General features: G+C 39.1%; 1 protein-coding gene across 1 annotated transcript; it reads right to left on the minus strand.

The window, feature by feature from the left end:
• Positions 1–325: 325 nt before the first annotated feature.
• AADAC (arylacetamide deacetylase) lies at positions 326–21,408 on the minus strand. Its single transcript, XM_026065165.1, has 5 exons — positions 21,271–21,408; positions 6,846–7,068; positions 5,461–5,530; positions 2,033–2,204; positions 326–934 (listed from the first exon to the last, which is right to left on the minus strand). Exons 1-5 carry the CDS (start codon positions 21,406–21,408, stop codon positions 326–328), a joined length of 1,212 nt encoding a protein of 403 aa, XP_025920950.1.
• Positions 21,409–22,096: the final 688 nt, after the last annotated feature.

The raw sequence follows: 22,096 nt of genomic DNA on the forward strand, positions 1-22,096 counted from the left end.
GTGCGAAGGCAGCTGGGAGGAGGAAGGCCAGGCGCAAGAACCCTTTTGGTCTCGGCCAGCAGAGAAATCCCAGGACAGCAGCTGATGGTTTATGGGGTTTCTGGACTTACACGACAGCACTGAAAGAACGCTTAGATCAGAACCAAACTAATTTGCCTGCCAGAGCAGGTGAGAAACACTGTAATCCAGTCACCGCGGGGAAACACATAGTGAATGTGGCAATCTCATACCCAAAAAGCTCGCACAGACGGCACCCTATTATCCCTAAGTACCTCAATTGCATCCAGCGAGCATGAGCCAGGCAAGTTAAATCAACATCTTCAACTTACAGGTTGTCATTTAACCACTTAATATATTGATTTGACAATCTGTGTCCTACAGCTAACTCACCTGGGCTTGAAACAAACATTAGAGCCCCATGAAATGCGTCCTCAGCATGATTGTGTGTTACTTTAACTCCTGCTTCCCTAAGGCGTGAGACATACATGATTCCATCATCCCTCAAGACATCGTGTTCACACGTGAGAACATACGTCAGAGGCAAGCCACGTAGCTTAGCATCTTCCGCCAGCAGAGGTGCCGCTCTTGGATCCAGAAACCCTGGATACTTCTTCCCAAGGTTGGAGCTTTCATAAATGGGACTGGTATAAACATGATCTTTTTTTAGCTCTTCAGGCAGCAAATTACTCCAGTTTACAAACTGAAATAAGTGGCTTGATTCAGCTGGAACATGCCTGTTGGAGGCCATTGCTTCTCTAAGAGACGAATCAGTAGTGAAGTATTCACTCCAGAACCGGACCATAAGCGACTTAGATAGAATTGGCTTGTTTTCATTATCTTGGTAAGATGGCAAATTTAGGTCAAGAGTTTGAAGAGCAGGATAAAGCAAAGCTTGGACTTTAAGTTTAGTTTTGACTTCAGGGTCATCTAACAACTGTAAAAAATAATTACACAGAGTCAGTAAAAAAGTTCTGTTTCTCTAACACTGACAGAAGACCTTAAAAGTAAGGAATTAACACGCACATTTGACAATGTAAAAAAATAAGATTATTAATAAAAAACAGAACAGATTTAAAGAAATTCTAAATTCATAAGCTGGTCACCTACAACAATACGTTGTATAAAAAGTCTCAAACATCAGATACAATTTCAGGTTATCTCTTATACTAAAGGATAACAGTATTTGTGAATTTTTTTTGAAGCATTAAGAGTCACTGATGCTTTTCTAAGTAGTAAAAGACACTATTTATAAATGCTTATAATTCTAAATTTGGAGTTTTGAGACTCCTTTATTTCACACAATATAAAGATTATCCATCCAGTTTTCTAAATCTGAGGTGTTAGAATTCAAATAACTAAGACTCCATTACTTTTAAACATATGAAAAACAGAATGTGATGAATTGAATGCTGACATTTCTTATATGTCATCCTTTTCCCCGTTCACTCATAAATTTCAACCTTCTCTCTCATCCTCTCTGCTTTCAGTGTCCACTGCAAATTCATAACCTTTCCAAGTAAGATGCATTACAATCCAAATAACTTCAAGAGAGTAACTGACTTTAATAAAGAAAACTGAATGAGAAGAGCAAAAGGCATTGAAACTGCATGAGATGAAACTACACTGTAACATCTAGTCTTTTTTTTGCTATAATTTAGATCAATATGAATCAAATTGCTGAAATTCCCTTTCCAGACAACATATCTAAAGCAGTCAAAATTTGCCTAAGGATAGCATGATATATATGTCCCTAATTATAATGCAGAGTGTTATTTTTTAGGGTATCAAGATTTGGAAGACACCATAGCATCAAAGCTACTTTGGTTCCATCAAACGACAAAAGAAAACTTGCTTAATTGGAAATGCAAAAACTCATTCACAGGACTGCAGGCTGCATGACAACCTGCTTATATCAAACACAAAGGACATTTTGGAGGTGCACTTGCTTTGAGCAGAGTTTTACTGTTTGTCTTTTCTAAATGTTCTTGGAATGGAAAAAAATGTTTTGAGTTAGAAGAAAAAAGCCATATACCTGCTGTGCCACAGCTGCAGCTAAGTTGCCACCTGCACTGTCTCCTGCAACACAGATCCGATTTGGGTCCACCCCATATTGTGAGAGGACACTGCCTTGGAGGAAGAATTTTGTTACCGAATACGCATCTTCAAACTGAACTGGAAAATGGTATTTAGGTGCCAGCCTGTAACTGTTAGAGACATGAACAGAAATGTGTTAATTAATCCTGGAGATGCTTGGGGAAAGCATTTATTTCATCGTTACTGATTTCCATGAAAACACCCGCACGGATTTTCAGAGTTTTGTGTTTTCTACCTAAAACATCTAGGGTTTTCTTATCTCACTGCTTACTTCTTCAGATACAGCCTCTAGTTAAAATAACAACAATTTGCTTTTGGGCTTCTTTCTCCTTTCACTTTGCTGAAAATCTAAAAACATGCCATGGGCTGGGAGACACTAGCCCCAAGTCAGCATTCAGCTTTCACCACTTMGTTATTGGCCCTTCCTCGAGGACACCAGGTAAGTCTCAGAATAGCTGGTTTTCCTTCATGTGCTGACACCCTTGTTCCAGCAATAGGGTAGTAGTGCTAAGAAGTGCTCTACAGTAAGTAATGATGGTATGATATTACTGGGAATGTTTTGATAATAATACTTGAATGGCACACATATTGGCAATACCCTGTCACCACTCTAAAATCCACATAACTAAAATACTGCAGAGCAGCAAAGACGATTACTTATATCCTAACTGCAGTTCTCCATTTCCGATCCTTCTTGACCTCTCAGCTGTCTTTACAAATCTCTTCCCAGAATTTTATTCCCTATCAGGYCTTCCCCTTCATCTCTCTCCAGAAAATATCTACATTATGCAGATTCCTCCTTTATAGCCATCTCAATGCTTTTTCAATCTAGTCACGTAACAAAAAATATTCTGCAGGTTCTTATCATTTTGTAGTTTCATGACCGCATTCTTTTATCTTGCCCTGTTGCGTCCCATCAAAATGCCCCTGCAAAGATCAGTTTTCCAGGACATTGCTTTGATTATGCCACACCTTCCTCTGTATCTTTTCCTATCTCTGTATTGTGTTTTAAAGTTGGTTCCTCTTCAATAAGCTCATACTAGCCTTTAGAGACACGTATCTGTTTTGTTTTGGGTTTTTTTTTTCCTAATTCTGATAGGGAGCTCCCCATAAACACCCACAAAATAGATGTCTTCCTGCAAAATCCTTCTAAAACAAACAACAAAACAAACACAAAAAAACTCTTTGCTACCTTCTGTGTAAATACTTGCCAAGTATTAGGCAACTGGTGTGGAGAACCTGTCCATGTCTTCTTGACTAGTATTATCCCATTATTTCACTATAACATCATGATTCTGTCCATTTCTTATTGCTTGTTCTATCCTCAAATCCTACACTGCACAGAGCAGAGATTGCTGTTTTGTCCTCTGGGTGTACAGCACCTGGCACATCCTCCTCTATGGTTGTGGCTCAGCATTTAAAGAGTACAGATAAGTGGAATTATAAAGGTGTAACTAATTAAAACTTAGTAAATCCTGCTGGCCTGTGAAAAACAGGGAATTCCAATGTTCTTTCTTGCAGCCGTTTTGGCTCAGCAAGGTAACAACAGTTTAAAAAAAAMCAACCCTCATTTTAATCACTGTAATTAGCATTTAAGGCTCAAACTGTATATTCAGGGAGCAAATCTGTTGAGTGGGAAGGGAACATTTCTTTTAGAAACTTTAATAACGAAGGAGAAACAAGTGGTGCTCGCCTCCACAGGGAGGCCCGAGAGCCCGCTGGTAAGATGGCTCGAAGATCTCTGTGCGGCAGGGAAGCTTTCTCCGCAGCGCAGCCGCCTCAGTGCCGTCGCAGGTGGCAGCTGGCACAAAGCGGGGACAGGCTCCAGGCGGCACAAGCGGCTCGCCAGCACCCTCTGCTCCGTGCCAGCACAGCACGGAAGCGCTCTCCTGCTCCAGCAGCCCTGCCCACCTGGAAATACAGGGGTGCCAGAAAACATGACTCTGGGCATCCTCCCCTTCAATCCATGACAGAGGGAGGCAGGGTTTTGCCTCAGTAAAGCAATGGCAATTGTTCTTTCCACACCAGTTTTCTTTGAAATACCATCTCCCACCCTTCATTTCTTATCCCGAAAATTTTTAAAGCAATATATACTGGGTTTTAGAGCAGCAATAGTTCCTCAGAGTTGATGAACAACAATCTACAATACACCTGTAGCTGACTGCATGATACGGTACCTACAAAAACTTGCATTGGAGCATAAATTAGCCTTAACAAGTTAATGGAGTGCTTGTTAATTCGTATGCTGTTTTTATAGACCACGTAATTACGACAGTGACAATGGGATCTAGCAGGCCAAGGCAATTTCCTAGTGCAACAGCAAGTGTGTAGCAACAACAGCAATTCTAGAACGTTACCTTCAACCTTCTATGCTATCATGCTCTTTGCACTGCTGCTGTAATCAAAAGACATGTAAAATAGGTTCCGCAGGTGTTCTGCACCCAGCATTGCAAAGAGCTTTCTGATGCCAATTGTTTGAAAATGACGTAAAATTAAAAACACCATGTAAAGTTTATTAATAAATAACCAACATATTAATTTATTATTAATTTTTAAACAAAACCCTTGGCTTTTGTGCATCTACAGGTATTTTTAAAGTACATGATCTGTCTTGTCTTGTATCTTATTTTCATATATTTAAGAGCTCCATAGGAGCAAAGGTGGGGCAAGAGATACTACAGAGTCTCTGGCTTTTCCTCAAATACATGCGGACTGATTCACTTTGGAGGCAGACAATATTCATTCACCTGGGGGAGGAGGCCTGCACATGTGCTGCACTAATCCCCTGGAAATATCTTTCCAATGAGATTTTGCATGGGTTTTTCTAGAGGGAAAATTATTTCCACCTTTGTTTTTTACACAATATTCGTTTCACTACGTAGAAGCACTGAAATGCACTAATTTAACACAGGCCCATGCAGTGATCTGTGTGAACCGCTAGGGTTTATGCCCTCCGTGAGGGCAGGAGAGCAAACACTGCGGATGCGACTTCCTGCTTTCCCAACCCCTCACTGGAAGGTCACTACTACCTCTGTTCAGAGGGATCATATGGAGCATGTGAAAATTCAGCATTAAGAAAAGGAGAAAGGATTGCTAGTGCCTGTCTGAGTTGGTGAATGTTTATTAATTCTACAGAAACGGGAAATATCTGTTATTACAGTGGGCCGAACATTTTGTTAGCCACCAACTTCATAAAGCAATATCCAAAAATAAGCACCGGCCCCCAATTCACCACTGTAACCTTGACAGTTTTTGTTTTCAAATACTTATTGCTAGCACAGCACATCATGTAAATAAAAGATATTGCAAAATTAGATAAATCAAAATGAATTAATTCATTCAATCCAGAAGCAGAATTTCTCTTACTTGACTGATACCACAACAGCATTTAACTGGTTTGAAGTCTGTCTTGACAGAAGGTCATAGGATTTCATGCCTGAAATGAAATGAGTCACTGAAAATGTATTTCAGTACATTTAAGAAGGAATACACAAACAGCTACATGTTTCTCTTGGCAGAAGCTCCCCAGTTACTTTCCAAAACCTCCACTGCTCTGTGCCTCTGCAACAGCACAATGCAACTGCTGCACATGTGGCTTTATCTAGAAGCACAAATAAATAAATGAACCAACTATAGCTTGAATACTATCCAAAAGTGCAAAGCATGAAAAAACAACACATTATTTAAACTTAACAGCACTATACAATGCAAGGTCCCGAAGGCTCAGCTTTTATGGGAGAGAAAAACAGAAATGAAAGTTACACCAGGGGCCTGATTCAGCTTTCAGCTACGCATGTACAGTCACGCTGAAATTAAAGAGTTTGCCCAGGAAAAGAATTTGGCTCATTCACCCAGAGACTAGCAAATCAACAGCAGAAGAAGCAATACTAAGTGAGCTATGGATTAGGTGTTGGGAATTTAAGCCATATCTAACACATTTATGATGCCAGTTTGGGTGATGGCTTATGATGATCATTTACATCCATTTATATAAAGCACTGAACTACAGTTAAAAAAAGAGAAGGATACGCTCTAAGGGAGAATGTGACTGAGCAGGAGAGGAAAGATGAATCATTTCCATGAAATAATGATAGCAAAAGCATAGCACACAGAATTAAAATATTTTAGAAGATCCTGCTGGAAATAACATGGAAGAAAACCGAGCATGAGATTGCCATTGATAGCACAATTGTAACTGAAACAAGAGAATCACACTTTCCCTCCTAGGAGGGCACATATGAGAAATAAAGATGCAGTAGAAGACTTTCACATGGAAAACTCCCCCAAATAGATTTCAGGAAGCAATAAATACCTCCTGCTCTTCCCCAACATACTCCTGACTCTGAGAGGAAGTTTCTAGAGAGAGCAAGAGTTATGGGGAAGTTTCTGGAAATGAGATTTCTAGCAAGCAAATAAAACTCCATCTCTGCATCTCCATTTGATTTTCCAGTTCTTTTTATGCCTATTTGGATGTTCTTTTCTTTATTACGATACAAGTTTTTGCTCCTTTCTCCCAGCAATACCACATAACAAAACCAGGTGCTACAGATAAAACACAGCCATTACAGAAACAGAGCACTGGGACCAGACCCTTYGTACTCCTCAAACTGTACTCACCCCCCTTTCCCAACCTCGTGCAAACACCAGCTCCCTTATCTTGTCCGTGGCAAATCTCATAAAACAAAAGGCAGTCATTAAGATTAACCATGGAGCTCCATACAGATCCATAGTACTTACAGAAAAGAGCTTACCTGCCCCTCCTACACACCATCCTCCACCGTGAAAGTAAACCATGCCCCTTTTCAATCCACTCGACTGCTTTCTGGGCAAATATAAACGAACTGGAACATTACTGAACTCTGTGTCTGTCACAGTGACATTTTCATCTGACGTTGGTGGCACGTATTCAGCAACCGTGATCAGCATTAGAGCTTCCATATAATGCATCAGACCCAGCCGCTCGGCAAATCCAGCCTAAAATCAAAGGGAAGAGAAAAACTGGGTATTTTAAATATAGCCTTAGTCCCTCTATGAGGTCAAATTTCTATCAAGCCATTTTATGCTCTGTATAAGTCTATATAAAGTTGCTGTAGAAGTCACTAAACAAAATGCCTCTGACTTGGAGGAGTAATTGTACCAGATTGCCATACTATTCAATTCCCTTATTTCCCATTCACGTCCATATGCCGCATAGCTCAGTCTCAGAGGTGGGTGGAAGGCAGGCTGAGGGACACCACCGCTTGTTATTATTAAGAGAGAGTGTATGAACTAGAATAAGGTGACTGGAAGCATGGTCACCGAGCATAAGTTTCAACAGGAACGTGACCAGAGATCTAGAAGAAGGGAAACTGCTGAAACTTCCTGAGACCCAATATAAGGGTCTGCTCAATGAGCCCGACTTCCCAGTTTTTCCAGACAGTTATCACAAAACCAAACATAATACCTGCACCTGTGATCAACTCCAGAAGCAGAAACAGCTAGTAGTTTCAGGATGCTGAGGACACTGTGGGCACAGATGCAAGGAAACAATTTGACTTCAAGCTGCACAGCAATTTTGTATGATCAGTTCCATTCCAAGAGACAAAGAGCATCATTTACAGATGAGTAACCTTATGTTATTAAAAGGAAACATTTTCTCTACTTTGAGATATTAAAAAAGCATAAATATATTTTTGCCAAATTTACCCCAGCCCAACTGTTTCCTTTCTTCATTTTGCATCAAGCAATTCTATTGTTTACCTACTTTTATGTCTTTCTATATAATGAAGTGTTATTTCTGAGTGGCAGAGTAAAAATTATGAGTAGCATTTACTGTCTGTTGCACAAGGTCTTAATGAGTCAGTAGGGGGTATAAAAAATTCCATCATACTGCATGTGCCATTATGCCTTCTAAAACTATTTCTTGTTCCATTATCCTCAAGGACAATCCAGTTTTGTTCGAATCATGCAAACCCTTTTTATTACATTGATTTGATATTTCACAATAAAAATGAAGAGCAATGCTAGCACTAACTTACTGATTTCCATCAGTCATCTGTCAGCGAAGCACACATGCCTTGTTGAATAAACTGGATGAAACCATAGTTCTGATTGCCCTCATCGCTAGGATCACATCACAGACATCTACCAGCTCAACTTGTGCCGAGTCTCCCTTCTGGGGGACATGCAGCATACCATCACCACACGGTCAAGTGGCAAAGATTCCAGCCTAACTCTTGCAGAGGTCAATTCCAATAATAAGAGAATTTGAAAAGAAAGTCAAGCCGTAAGAGGATTTTCCACCAAGAGGAGGAAGAACAGTAAAGGCAATGCTAATTGATATTACTGTAGGCCTGACAAATGTATTAGTCTGGGGTTGTTAAAAATATCCCTAAAATTAATTAAAAAAATTTTTTTTTCAAGAAATTCAAGAAGAAAATTTTTTTCACTGTGCTGTCCTCTGTGATGRAAAAACTAAGAGAGATTATCATTATCTATGTGAAGCAGCAAGAGGGAAGAAAAAGCTTTCTTAACAGACTTCACAGAAGTTTCCTAACAGAACAAAAAAGATGCGATTCAGGGAATTAGGAATCAAGGAATGGCCAAATTTTAATGCATACATTTTGTATGAAATTCTAGGTTTCTAGATTAAATTACAATTATTCTAAACTTCTAAATTAAAAAAAAACAAAAAAACAAAAAAAAMMCAAACCTTAACAAGTAAACCTGCAGGTAAAATGCATGCTCCAAAGGTTGGTATTTGGCAGCTATGGCTTCTCTGACATCATGTCGGTTTACACAGACCAAAGTATTTCATAAGCCCTTTCACTCACAGACAGTTTTAAACCCTGAACATAACCTTTTTCGAAAATTATGTTAGCATTCATTGTAAGTTTGGATACTACTGTAAGTGAAYGTACCGTTTTTGAAACATGAGATGAATTCCTCTAAGTTCCAGTGAGCTCCAGACTAACCACCACGTCATGCAAAAAAGTTAATTCACTTTACAGTTCCCACTTTCCGTGCATTTTTCATTTTGAAAAAAGCAGAGCCTATCTCCTCAAGATTGCTCATTATTTTAGACATTATAACATACCTTCCTCATCTATCCTGTTCCTAAGCTGAACTATCCCAAGCTTCTTAACTTTTTTCCTCCACACAACAGCTCTATTCTCACATACGTATCACAGCTGTTTTCCCACTCTGCAGTTTCTGCTTGAGGCGAGGAGACTGGTGCTCTGCCTGATACCTCCACGAAGCTGCAACACTGGTATTTGAATAAGCACTCATTTTATGAGACACTGGCAGAAAGCGTGTTTGTGAACTGCTTCTTGCGGAAAAGGAAAAAGAGCAGTCTTGACACAACCAAGCTGCATATGTAAACCTTTAATTAACCTTTTACTGCTCACCCTAAAAGGGTATTAAAGCTACAGGCTTCACTTGCACCAGGCCCGCAGCACGGAGCACCGCTCCGGGCAGCACCAGGCCGGCGCACTGCCGGCTCACCCTTGCCATGCCCGGCATGCGGGCACGCTCCTCTTCCAGGCTAGCCCGGCGCGGCGCTGCCGCAGCGCTCCCATCCTGCAGTGCTGATTTAAGCAGACCGCCAAGCACAGGGGCAGCTCCAGCACACTGCGTTAAGTACCTTAACGAAGCACTGGCCCTCACTTTATTAATTTCTCATGAATAAACAGGCCAAAAAGTGGCCATGTCACTGCAGAGCAAAGGATAGCTGCACAAGGTCCGGAGTTTGGAGTTCAAAGACATCGTCTTAATTAGTGCCAAAGCAAGCAGTCATCATTAAAAATTTATTTAGTCTTTTATTAAGCATACAGAAAACAAAAGAAATATGGTAGAAGTATTTGAAATGTAAAGCGTAAAATGAATGCTTTCCTCTAGTAACAATTAATTACTTCCTCTTTTACACCGAGGAAGTTTGCAAAGAAAAACTCTTGAGTCTTTTACTGGTAAAAGAGGATAGTAATTGCTCATTTTAATAAAATCTAAGTCTGTTCAAAATGCATGGAAATTGTTGTTGTAAAAGCCCAAAGTGGCTTTCTTAAAGACAAACCAGAATGAACTATGCACAAGCAGAGGAAAAAGCAGAAGAAAGAAAAGAGAGCAGATAGATGGCAAAGGACGAGTGAAGGCAGGAATGAGAAGAGGAGCGAGTGTCTCGGGAAGAGCTGGGGCATCCGTGCCCCTGAGCGGCTTGGCAGCACGTGCCGGGCCCGGCTGCAGAGCTCGGAGAGAGTTCAGGTTCACCAAACAAAGTCTTATAGAGTCCCTATGAATGACTTTTTTTTATGTTATCTTTAAGAATAATTCAGTTTTCTTCATCTTTCTACATCACTGATTTCTCCGCAATAATTTTTAATATCTACAAGCTGAATTTACCATTTACATGGTATATGGAAACAAATTCTCTTGAGGTAAACTGGCATTTGGATCTCTGAAGCGCTAGCAGGCCCCCAGCCAGCTGCCCATGTGGGTGCTCGCAATAGAAGCTCAGCAACTTTTTCCCCTTCCGCATGGAGACACGACTTCGCTTTCGCTGCAGGCTCAAGACCGTGCAGACCGGCCGTGACTGCAGACTACTTAACACACCATAAATCCATACCCTGGCTGCTTTGCAGCATTTATTCACGTAGCTGTTCCCTTAAAGGACAGACTTTTTGTGCAATGCAGCTATCCAGGCAAGTCTGCAGTGCTGTAAGCCAAAGCCAGATGTTTTCTGCCTCACTGTAATACAATTACAAATAAAAGATGTAGGCCTTTTTTTTTTTTTTTAATGGTTTGGTTATGTGAAACACCTTTCGCACTGCTGAGGCAGCCAGCTGTTAACAGTGCATATTTCACATTCTTTGATAAGAGGTTTAAATATTAATCGTCACTAGCCTGAAAGGCCTCTGCTCACATACCAAAGATTTAACAAAACTGAATCTTTGCTAGACAGGAGCGACTCAAAGCAAAAGCATTCCTAAAGGCCAAACGTCACATCTCCTCACTGCTATCTTGGAGAAGTAGCTATAAATAAAGACAACGTGACCAATACTTGTTCACATATAAATCTCATCGGCTTTTTTTCTTCTTTTTTCCTCTTTCAGTGGATTAAATGGTTTATAAAGAAACTTATTTCTTGTGTTCCTTTCAAAATATTGCAAATATATCCTAAAAGCAAATTAGAAATCTGTAATACACAAAAAAAAATGACATGAGGGCAATGTCACAATGACTGGAAGAAAAATAAAAGCCTTACTTTCTAAACTCTGAATGATATATTTTTAATAGGCATTTTCATTGTAAGTGAACGATACAAGCCTGGTTAAGAAACTGACTGTGGTCAGTCACGTGAAATGACTGCAACATGAAGAACACGTACCATRGGCAGCCTCCTTGAAAGCACAGTATTTTTTGGCAATGGTCTAGTGGAGCTATTTTAAGCTAAAAGATGTAGAAATCGCAAGGACTGCAGAAGTGTGTATCCCTAATGATTTAGGAGCATTATATTATCTAACGCCTGATGATACGTTAAGCAATAGCTTTCATTGCTAGCTAGGTGTTTTTAATGACTAAAATTTGGAAAGCAGATTATGACATATAATCATTCTCTGATTGATGAAGCAAGAGAATTTGCTCCTTATAGTAAAAGTCTAATGTATGTCATGAAAAAATAAAGAGCTCCTTAGCATTATTTGATGCCAACGATAACTTAATTTTCTTCCTGTAAGTAATTCTCATATGCTCATCATGTGAATTTAATTCTTCTGAAAATTCCCCAAATGCTAAATCTATGCAGGTGACTCCATTTTATCTTCTACCTTCATATACTGCACATGTAATTTATAACCAGTGTTAATTTAACACTCAGTGTGGACTGTAGTCTTATCCCATTTTCATCAATACAAATTCTGTTCAGTTGCACTGTAACTATTTTATATACTCATCCACATTTTAACATTATCCAGTAGGCATGGAAACCTACTGTCCCTTACCCGGGTAACCTAGAAAGATACAGGTTTAGATAACTGAGGGGTCCTACCACATCGCTTCACAATGAAATAAAGAGGTTCAAGAGAGCAATTCTGCACTGGCACACAAAGCATTATAGAACAGATATGCTCTGTCTATAAATTCTAATATTCTGTTGTTATACAAATCAAAAGACAAAAGGCTACAAATTATAAGATACTGTAGTCTTTTTGTATTCTAGATCATAGACTTTGACCAAGCTACGCCATAAGGAGGTCAAAGAATTCTGCTAAAGCAGAGGATTTCAGTTTTCAGATCTGGCCACTAAAAGGAAGTGGAGTTATAAAGGTGACACCAACCTCATCAGTAAAAAATATAAGTATTCCCTGATGATCATCTGAATTTGTGGAAAACTTCTTATTCACCTCCATACTGACAAGACTGTATCTCAGCAGGCACCTGTGACAAAAACTCTGTGACTGACCTTGAAAGGATACAGAAAATGACACTAAAGTGGAATTAGTTGTTAAATTATACTCCAGTGTTCAGTGATGTAGTTTTTTGGATGCATTTACTTTTGCAACACTCAGGGTGGCATGAGATGTCTTATTCAAAGGTTCTATAAGCAAATTTGTGGAAGATCATAAAAGAGACCTCAAAAGTGAATGTGGAAAGCCAACACAACCTGAGTTTTGATGTGTCTCAGCATGATACAGCCAGAGACAAACCATCTTCTTCTGCCAAAAACAACTATTTTTAAGAAGCAATCACTATCCTACTATATAAAATATATACACAAAAAATTATAATAATTCAGTTACACTAGGCTAAGTGCATCTCAGAAAGCCTCTAGCCAAGTTAAAATCCTCTGAAAATACATATCCTTGTGCTTTTCTAATAAGCCTAGTCTTAGCTGTCTAGAACATATACTAAGTCAGAAAGCATCAACATTGGAAAGACTTACAATTTAAACCTACTATTTGTAATAGGATTTTTTTTTTGGTCAGTATAAACCAAAGATTCCATGACCAAATAACTGACAGATTTTTAGACAAAAGAAAGGCATAAAGAATACAACTTTAAATTTGCTTGAAAGCCATTTACTGCCTGACTCTGCTGGAAGTGAAATAAAAACTTGGATTCCTAGTTAATTTCAAGTAAAATTGGAACAGATTTCAAACTTCTTTGCATATTACATTTCTTCCACTGGTCTTGTGCATATTCAAGTGAAACATCCCCAAACTGAAGAGTTGGCATTGCACGAGAATGAAAGGGGTTATCTAAACCGGAGGCCACTGTGGAATTCTCTGTTTGAACAGGCATAAACAATTCTACAACAGCACTGATTTAAGTTCAATTAGAATGGCTGCTTTGGATGTCAATTGATCAGTTATCTGTTGAAATTAACACCATGCCTAACTTTAACAAATTGATTAGAATTTTTTAAATAAAAGATAAGCATTCAAATGACTTCACTAGCCCCATGTTATCAATTTTTCAGAAAGGAAAGAGTGTTGGCAAATTCCAGACATTGACATTAGGGTTGGCACTTTGTGCGTGCACATACACGTGCGCTAAGCATTTAACGCAGGTCATTTCAATGGACTGGCCTACAGGACAGTCCCATAAAAGGTTATATCAATATCAGCAAAACACTGGACACGGTGTAGCTATTGCAACAGAAAAGGTATCGACCTCCTAAGCCAGCTTCTCCTCCAGCTACAGTTACTGGCTGCTCAGTTCTTTCATAACCACAAGTAACAGGATGTTGCAAGTTGTTTCGCAAAAGACTTCACATAACTGTCAGTTATACAGCAACATAGACAATTACATTATAGATATTTTTAAATATAAATCTTAGCCTATCATCTTACGTGTTATCTGAATGTAAAACATAGATTAGATTAAACTCAAAAGAGGATTGAGTTTAATGACAAATAAACTAGCCCAGACTGGTACAGAACATTTTAGGATGTTTAGCTTTCCAAAAGATGTGTTATTCTTCCCAAGAAGAATGTAAAATATACATAAAGATATATAAAGATATAGAGATATATATCTTTAATTGATCATCTCTTGAAAGGTATAACAATCCATCAGGTATTGTGTTGGATGTTGTAAAGTGTTACAAACTAATCATCCTTGCTTTGCTTTTTGTAATTGCTATTTTCCTTTAAATTATATTTTAACATCCCATAATTCAGGCTCAGTTTCCGAAAGTTACAAAGAAGCCCATTAGTCAAAGGAAAAAAAAAATTGCATTTTAGAAGTCTCTAATATCATGCAGGCCACTCTCTATGGAAATGACAGGATTTCCAAGACTGAAGAGCAAAGGCCATCAGACGACTTTGTCCTACTCAACGGCAATTGCCTCACGCACTGTCTCCTTCACTTAGGGACAGAAATAAGGTTCCCGTAGAATTCCCAGGAAAAGGGGATGGGAGCTCTTAGGGGAGCTTTCTTTAAAAAAGTAGAAACTGTTCTCTCTGTGTCTTAAACTTATAATTATTATAACTTAAACATTTCAATTAGAATGGTTATTGCTTTTAATTAGACACAGCTGCTTCAGATGTTTAACTGAATTCATATTTAGACATCAAAATAAAAGTAAACAGACTTTACAAAAAAAGCTGAAAATCTGTTCAAGATCAAGCCTTTCTGAAAATTTTTAGAGGGTTCTTCAAGAGTATCTAACCCCACGGGGTTTAAGGGCATGTATCTTTCATCTTCAGTGGCCGAAATATTTTTCAAAACCTGTTGCTAGACCTGTTAACTCATGAACTCCGAAAGTAGAGTACAGGTAATACTGCATATTCCTTATAAAATCTGAAAGGCGCACAACAACCTTTCACAGTGCTCTGGAGATATGCCTTACAATGTCAAATTAATGTAGCTGCAAACATTATTAGGAAGAAGAGTAAAACTGTTCAGTCCGATCATTTACAGATGAGTTATCTCTTCATTCCCCAAAGTAAAAGAAACCTCCCAGGTCCTCCTGTCACAAGTCTTGTACTAATGGTAACAGACCCTATGACGCAGAGCAGAAATATCTTCTCAGCCTTTAAATATCAAGCAGGACTGTCAGCATCAAATCTACCCTGTCCCTGCTTATTTCCTTATCACATGCATCTTCGGTGAGGATGGTGGGAGGGAAGCGAGTACAACAGCCAGTGACATACAAATGAGAAAGCTTGAAAGGGCTTTCTCCATAAATCAGATGACAATGGTGTCTCTTTTGTCTTTTATGTTATCTTTCAGCAGATGCTGAATTTTGATTTAAAGACAGCAATGGTGAAATCACTGCATTTCCAGGCAAGCTGCTCCAACAGCAAACAGCCTTCCTTTCAATATTTGCACCATATTCCTGTCTGAATATGTGAAAATTTCAGAGGTTTGGGGGGGGACACTTCTCTTTCAGTCCTTCAATTTGCTACCTTAGAGCAACATAGAACACCTGAAAAATATTCCTCATCAAAGGATTCTACTGATTCATCCCCACAATCAACCCAAGGCACATTCTGTGCTGAAATACAAGGGGAGCAAGTGGCAAAACTAGTACGAAATGCACTGATTCCCAAATGCCCAATCTAGCAAGACAATCGTGCTGTGTTTTCCCCAAAATAACTCAATTGTCAGCTCTCTCTTTTAGTTCAACTTTGTATTAGGAGCTCTTAAGATATACTTCTCTGAAATAACAAATTGCCAAACAACTAAAAACATGCATCTATTAAGCTTCAGAACTTCTAGTGATAAAAAATGTAAGCTATGAGATTTCTTTTGTTGAAATTTAAAAGTAGAGTTATCTTAGCTTCTTGTGAGGAAACAGGAGCAGTAATGCTAGCTGAGGCAAGGTCATTTGTTTCTGGTTTGAAAATGGAACGCTTCTTGGTCATGATTTGGACATTGCTTTCTGCAGTGTTAAATTAAAGCATCTCAGATGCTTTTAATTCTTCTGTTGTATTCATAAAGCACATTTTTTTTCCCTCTCCTTAGTAAGGCACTTAAACTTCAGCAATTCATTGAGTGTTTTGATTTTCTGCTTCAAAAGCAAAGATTGAGTACTTTATTTTCGTATTATGCAAGCAATAGGAATCAGCTGGAATTGAACATGGGCCAATTTTTCTCTGGTGGCAGTTGTAAACGGTTATAGGTATATACAGAACACTGAAGAAAAAAAGTGAGCAACACCTTTGACATCATGAACAACTACCACATGCTATGAAGAATTCTCAGGACTGAAGTTTTTCATTATTCTCAGTGCTGTTTTTTGACCAACAACATTTTACATTATAAAAATCACTTGTCTACTGCCTGTGGTATAAAGGTCATCATTTGAAAACTAAAGATGAAATGCAATCATACTCTCATCTGAAAATGCTGCAGGGCTAAGAGGAAAAGCCACCATTTTTGTTGTGTCTGTTCTTTGCGCTTTGGAAAGCATTTTTCACAGTCACTTTCTCCATATCCCACAAGAAACAAGTCAATTTTCTTTGATGTTTGTGTGGGATTCTCACATGGCAACAAAGACAAGAAAACTTATTCACAGACAAAGGAGCCCCAACCGCACTGTAGGCAGGTAGAGAAGCTGAAACTCCTTTAACAGCTTGCTATCGGCACTGGCAATAGCTCAGTGGAGACGCCTCTCCGCATGCAGCTTACTGACAGCTGAATATGAACACAGGGACTTGGCCAGAGCGGCTGTAGAGGGCTCAGATAAAGGTCCCACTGCTTGTGAGGAGACAGAGGAGGCTTTGGGGGATTTCAGTGATGTAGTTAGGAAAATATTTAGCCAGAAGGAAGGAGGTATTATATAGTATTTTATACAGTGCATACATTTTATCTTACACGATGTGCATATTGTACTGTCCAAAAATGAGGACTTTTCTGCTTAAACACCACAGAAACAGGTCAGTTAATTCTCAGAGACGATGCCCTGCCTAGGTAGGATATAGACTTGAGATGGCATAGCAAAAACGTGTAAATAAAGACTTCCCAGCTTCCTCCCTACAATAAGATCAAAACAAATGGCATCTTCCGAAAGCCACAGGCCTGGTTATGTCAGCGATACAAGCCTACCAGCCTCCCCATGTCAACCGATTGCACGATCTCACTATGAGCCCCTTACTTACCCTTCAGCACTCACTGCAGTGGCCTTTAGAAAATGGCTTGGAATCAGCATCAGTTTTTATTCAAACCAACCGGTTTGAATATTTATAGTTCATAGTTATTTATATAGTTATACAAGTCTATAGCATAGTTTATAGTGATGCATCCACAGAACAGTTTAGGATTTAGAGCTTGAAAGCATCCCATATGAATGCGGCTGGCAAGTGAGGACCACGCACAGTGCTACCCCACTTCAGCAGGGCCAAGAACCTGGGCTGTAAAACTCAAAACCAGAAGAGAGTTTGCACAATTTTGGCTCAGAACCTAGAGAGCTCTCTGGACCTTTTAAAGAAGAAAAGCAGCACAGATTTGCCATTTGATAGCTTTTATTGTATGCTTTTTTGGGAACAGGGAGGGAAGAATCTTTTGGGGAGGAAGGTTGGACAGTGGGGCAGTATTATTCCCCCTTTTTCAAACTGAAGTGAGGGATTCAGAAAGGCAAAAATAAGAGCCCCCTCTTCAAATTTATACCTATTGTTAAGCAATTATAACTTAATGCCTTCTCATTAGATGGCTGCTCAGACCCTATTTAGGATGCTTTAGAGCCATCTCGAAACAAATTTGCACCAGTGCAAACCTCTGTCGAAGCCCTTAGCATTACAGTTCTGCGTGAGACTGCAGCATGGTTATAAAACCTACTTGTTCTGCACCTCCGCTGCTGATAACGGATTAGGCCTAACAGGCAGCTAATGTAATAACCTTGAAAGATATCAACTCCTTTTCAAAGTGAAAATACACATTCCTCTGACACTGAAAGAAAACGTTTCTGCTTCCTGGGTGTTTAGCACTGGTATGCTGAAGGCTGCAGGAGTCTATCAAAGTGGTCAGACACTAGGTGCTCCCAATGAGTTACCTATGCACATGTTCTTCTGGCAGGCTAGTTCCAGCAGGAGATTTAAAAGGGGAAGAAGCAAGCAAGCACACCACGAAGGCTCGCACAGACAGTGCTCAAACAGTTCCACGAATGCACTGCACCATGAACAGGAGCGGCTGTAGGGGCCTTTAAACGATAACAGTTTAGCAGCTCTACCTCTTCGGCTCATTCATCAGAGACGCGCACAGCTGTTTTGTACATGTCATCTACCGTTCTCTCATCCACATAACTGAGCCCTGACGCTGGCAGGGGAGCCTGGGCTTGCTCGGGCTAGATGATGTTACACATCAGATTCTGGCCTTCAATACTACAGAGTTCAACCTAAGGCCTTTGCAGGTGCCACAGGATTCGTTTCCAGTGACCATCCCATTTCAGCATACGCGCAGCTATGCAGCAGTGTTCGGAGTTACATTACAGCTATCCACCACCAGCACATTTCATCAGTGATACAATTAACATAGCAACATGGATTTTTTTCCCTAATTTCTCCTGCTTCTGACACGAATGAAGAGATGATGAGTAGCAGATTGTCTCTATGTCAAAAGCATTACAGAAACCAATAGTTTTCTATTTGAAAGTAACATTATATGGTTTTATACTCTTTCACAACATACAGTATCTTTGAAGTGTCATACCAACATCTGATTAATCCAGCCTGCACCCTGAGAAGCAATTAAGAAATCCTGTGATACCAAGGGAAAGCAGAGATAAAATGCAGAAATGACACAAGAGGCAGCGACAGCCTGGGGCTGAACCACAATTCCCAGTTCCTGTCCCATCATCGTTCCCTACAACATGGTGCTTTTTACTGCTCATTCATTCATACTCAGGATCCAGCAGCATCTTGCAATACTGGACATGTTGCCTTCAAATAAATAAATAAATATTTATGTATGTATCTATATATGTATGTATATAATGTAATTTTAGATATATATATAAAGAACTATAGATTTAAGAATATACCAATAAAACACAATAAACACAGGCAAATACATTACCATGAAAGTAAAGGGTCAGCTTAAGACAAACATAATAAACACTTGCACTCTTTGCTCGAAGCTTCTGATAAGATCTATTCTTTATGACTTTCTGTATTCTTCTCTCAGTCCTACCAATTCGTTCCTCTTTACTCCTTCTTTCCTCCTGGTAGTCAAGGGTTTATAACTCAAATCGGAACGTGTACTTAACACAGGTCATGAAAAACAATATTAATACTTTTTGTGCACAGCTGGAATGATTGTAATGATGCCAAACTCTGATGATGCCATGGGTTTTTCTTACGCCGATAATCTTAGCCAAACAGCTTGATGCCAAGTCTTTCAGAGAGAGAATCACATGTTACATCCTGAAAAACTGGAAATAAGGCTCCACTGAGCTTCTCATTAGGTATTTTTTAATAAGGATTCCTATTGTCTAATATCCTTGGATGAGAAAAAAAGCCTTTGATACTATTATATCCAGGAACTACATTTTCTTTCTTGTCTCTTTTTCATCTCTCACCACTTAAATCCTCAAACTTACTGGGCAGATGCCAGACATAATGAAAACAGAGCTGCTGTTTTCTAAGCCTCTGCAATTTCTCTATCTACTCCCTTTTGCACATGGGATAATCACATGAATTTAGGCTTAAGATTTTGCACTTCAATTAGGCCTTTATAAATGCTTTCAAACTCACCAAGAAAATGAGAAAGATCTTGATTACTGTGGAGAATAGAAGTTATTAAACAAGTTAATGCTGGAAAAGGAGATATGAGACCAAAACAAACGAGGAAGTGGCAAAAAGCCCATCTGATTATGAGCAAACGTAAAAGACCACACACTGCCTCCTTCTGCTGGTTGTACAAACCTGACAGGAGACCTCTACTGCAAACGACTGCCTTCTGAAACAGAAGTCTCTGCAAATGGACAGTAGCTCTTAGATACTATCTAAAAGTGGGATGTTAAGGAGACATCCAAAGAACACAGGCACCCATTGCTCCAACAGAAAAGCACAAAAAAGGTGGCTACAATGGACTTCTGAGAATCGTATCCACTGTTTTTTAAGTTGAACATCACAAAAGGCAAAATCCCAAACTCATACCCTTCTTGGCATACAGCCCGGGTGTCTGTAGCCTACACCAGACAACCCTCTCAGCAACATCTGTCAAGCAAAATTAAAAACCTCCCTCATGGTTCCTTATACCTTTTTAATATATTTTCATGATGGAGGAAAAAAGTCTCAAAACATTTCTAGCTGTCCAGAGAGACGTCTCCAACACTCAAAAAAAATCCCCTTAATCTTTGACCTCATTTTTGAACTTTGGTTAAACTGCTGCAGCCACTATTGGATACTAAGTACAGGCCGGTTTCAAAACAGTTCAGTGTAGTTAGGAGGTGAGAACTGTAGCACTTATTTACACATGGTGTACAGGCTTACAAATTATTTGCTTAGGTTTGAAATGGCTGCATAACATGACTGAAACGAAGCAAAAGCCAAGGATGTAATATGTAAAAATAGCACAGAAAGACATAAGGACTATGATGTCAGTAAATATGTCCTGTGTAACTATAGACATGGTATAATACCAGTTTCTTTCCAGACTATAGCATATGGTTCTGTGCTGCTTAGCTAGACACCGTCTTTTATATGAGGCAAGATTACAGTTAGTTTTTACATTGGTATAAAAATATTGTTTAATTTCTACATACTTGAGCATTAACACCCCTATAATTAGCTTTGTTTATTTTTAGGCTCATGCTATCAGTAGATTTCTACGAAACCGCAAAGATGAAGAGTATTTAAAAAGTGATCTAATTTTTCTTTCTGACATCCAATATAACATCTCTGAGGAAGTTCAATATACAGGTTTAGAACAAAAAAGAAAAAAAATTAAGGAGCAGTATTTCAGCTATAAAGGGTTCTAAAGCAAAATAAACTTAAGTTTGTACTTATCCAACCATACCTACATTAATATATCCCGTTTTTAGTTCATTTCTGTGTCCTTTTTTCAAGATTATATAATGAAATATTTTCTAACAGTTTCTTTAGAGCCAGTTAGTTACACGCTTGATTTCAGATACTCCTACACTTGACTTAGGATATTCCCCACAGACCCACTAATATGGTCCCTTCTCTTTAATTTTTTCTTTCCTGTGTTAATATTTTTACTCAAACCCAGTACCTAAAAGATTTTTAAACTTACCAGATGCTCTACAGTTCTGAATACAGCAGTTATGAGCATCAGTTTCCAGCGGTCCTCAAAATTCTCTGGCATGGGTGTATAAATGTAGTAAGCAATAAGAACAGAGGCAATGAAGAGGCATAGTGATTTAGTTCCCATGTTCTACAAGAATATTTCCTTCAAGACTGATCAGATTAAGTGTTCTCACTGACTCCTCACAGATACAAGCCAGCACGCGCTGATAGGGCAAAGTTAATCCGCTGTTATGTTTGGATCACGCCCAGGAGGTGAGCTCTCATCTGAGCACACAGAGCAGACGTTGTTCTGATATGCAGGGAGAAAACACATTTCATCAGTAAGTCATTCAGCCACTCCGAGCAGACTGACTCAACATTTTAACTCAAAATTAAACATCAAGGCTCATACACAGCAATCACCCTCGCTTTGGCATTTGCCAACAATAGCTAGCAGGAAGACTTCAGAGAAAAAAAAGACACTTAAAAAATAAGGAACAGAATGCTGCCTGTGAACTAAGGGCTGCTGCAAAGTGACGGTCAAAGGCAAACACATTTATTGAATATTCAGGAGCTATTAGTTTCTTTATCATAATGTAGCATGAGCTTGAATTTAGTGCAAACACCTACCAGTTTAAAGAGATACTAAATGCCTTTAATGGATCAGACTAAATAATCATATAATCCACTGTCTTTTTTCACACAATAGGCGATAATTTTTGCTCTGAGGAAGGTGAACCCTTTATCTTGTAATAATACACTGAGTCAATTGTGCAATAATGTTTTGCAGGAAAAAAAAGAAGTCTTTCCTAATCTTTACGGGGCTTCTAGTT

Source organism: Apteryx rowi, unplaced genomic scaffold (assembly GCF_003343035.1).
Source record: "Apteryx rowi isolate R43461 unplaced genomic scaffold, aptRow1 scaffold_224, whole genome shotgun sequence".
NCBI lineage: Eukaryota > Metazoa > Chordata > Aves > Apterygiformes > Apterygidae > Apteryx > Apteryx rowi.

Coding starts and splice junctions, on each gene's coding strand:
- AADAC (XM_026065165.1), bottom strand. CDS start 21,408: ATGGGAACTAAATCACTATGCCTCTTCATTGCCTCTGTTCTTATTGCT. Junction 5,531..6,845: donor ATGGTGTGTAGGAGGGGCAG/GTAAGCTCTTTT, acceptor ATTTCATTTCAG/GCATGAAATCCTATGACCTT. Junction 2,205..5,460: donor GCTGTTGTGGTATCAGTCAA/GTAAGAGAAATT, acceptor TGTCTCTAACAG/TTACAGGCTGGCACCTAAAT.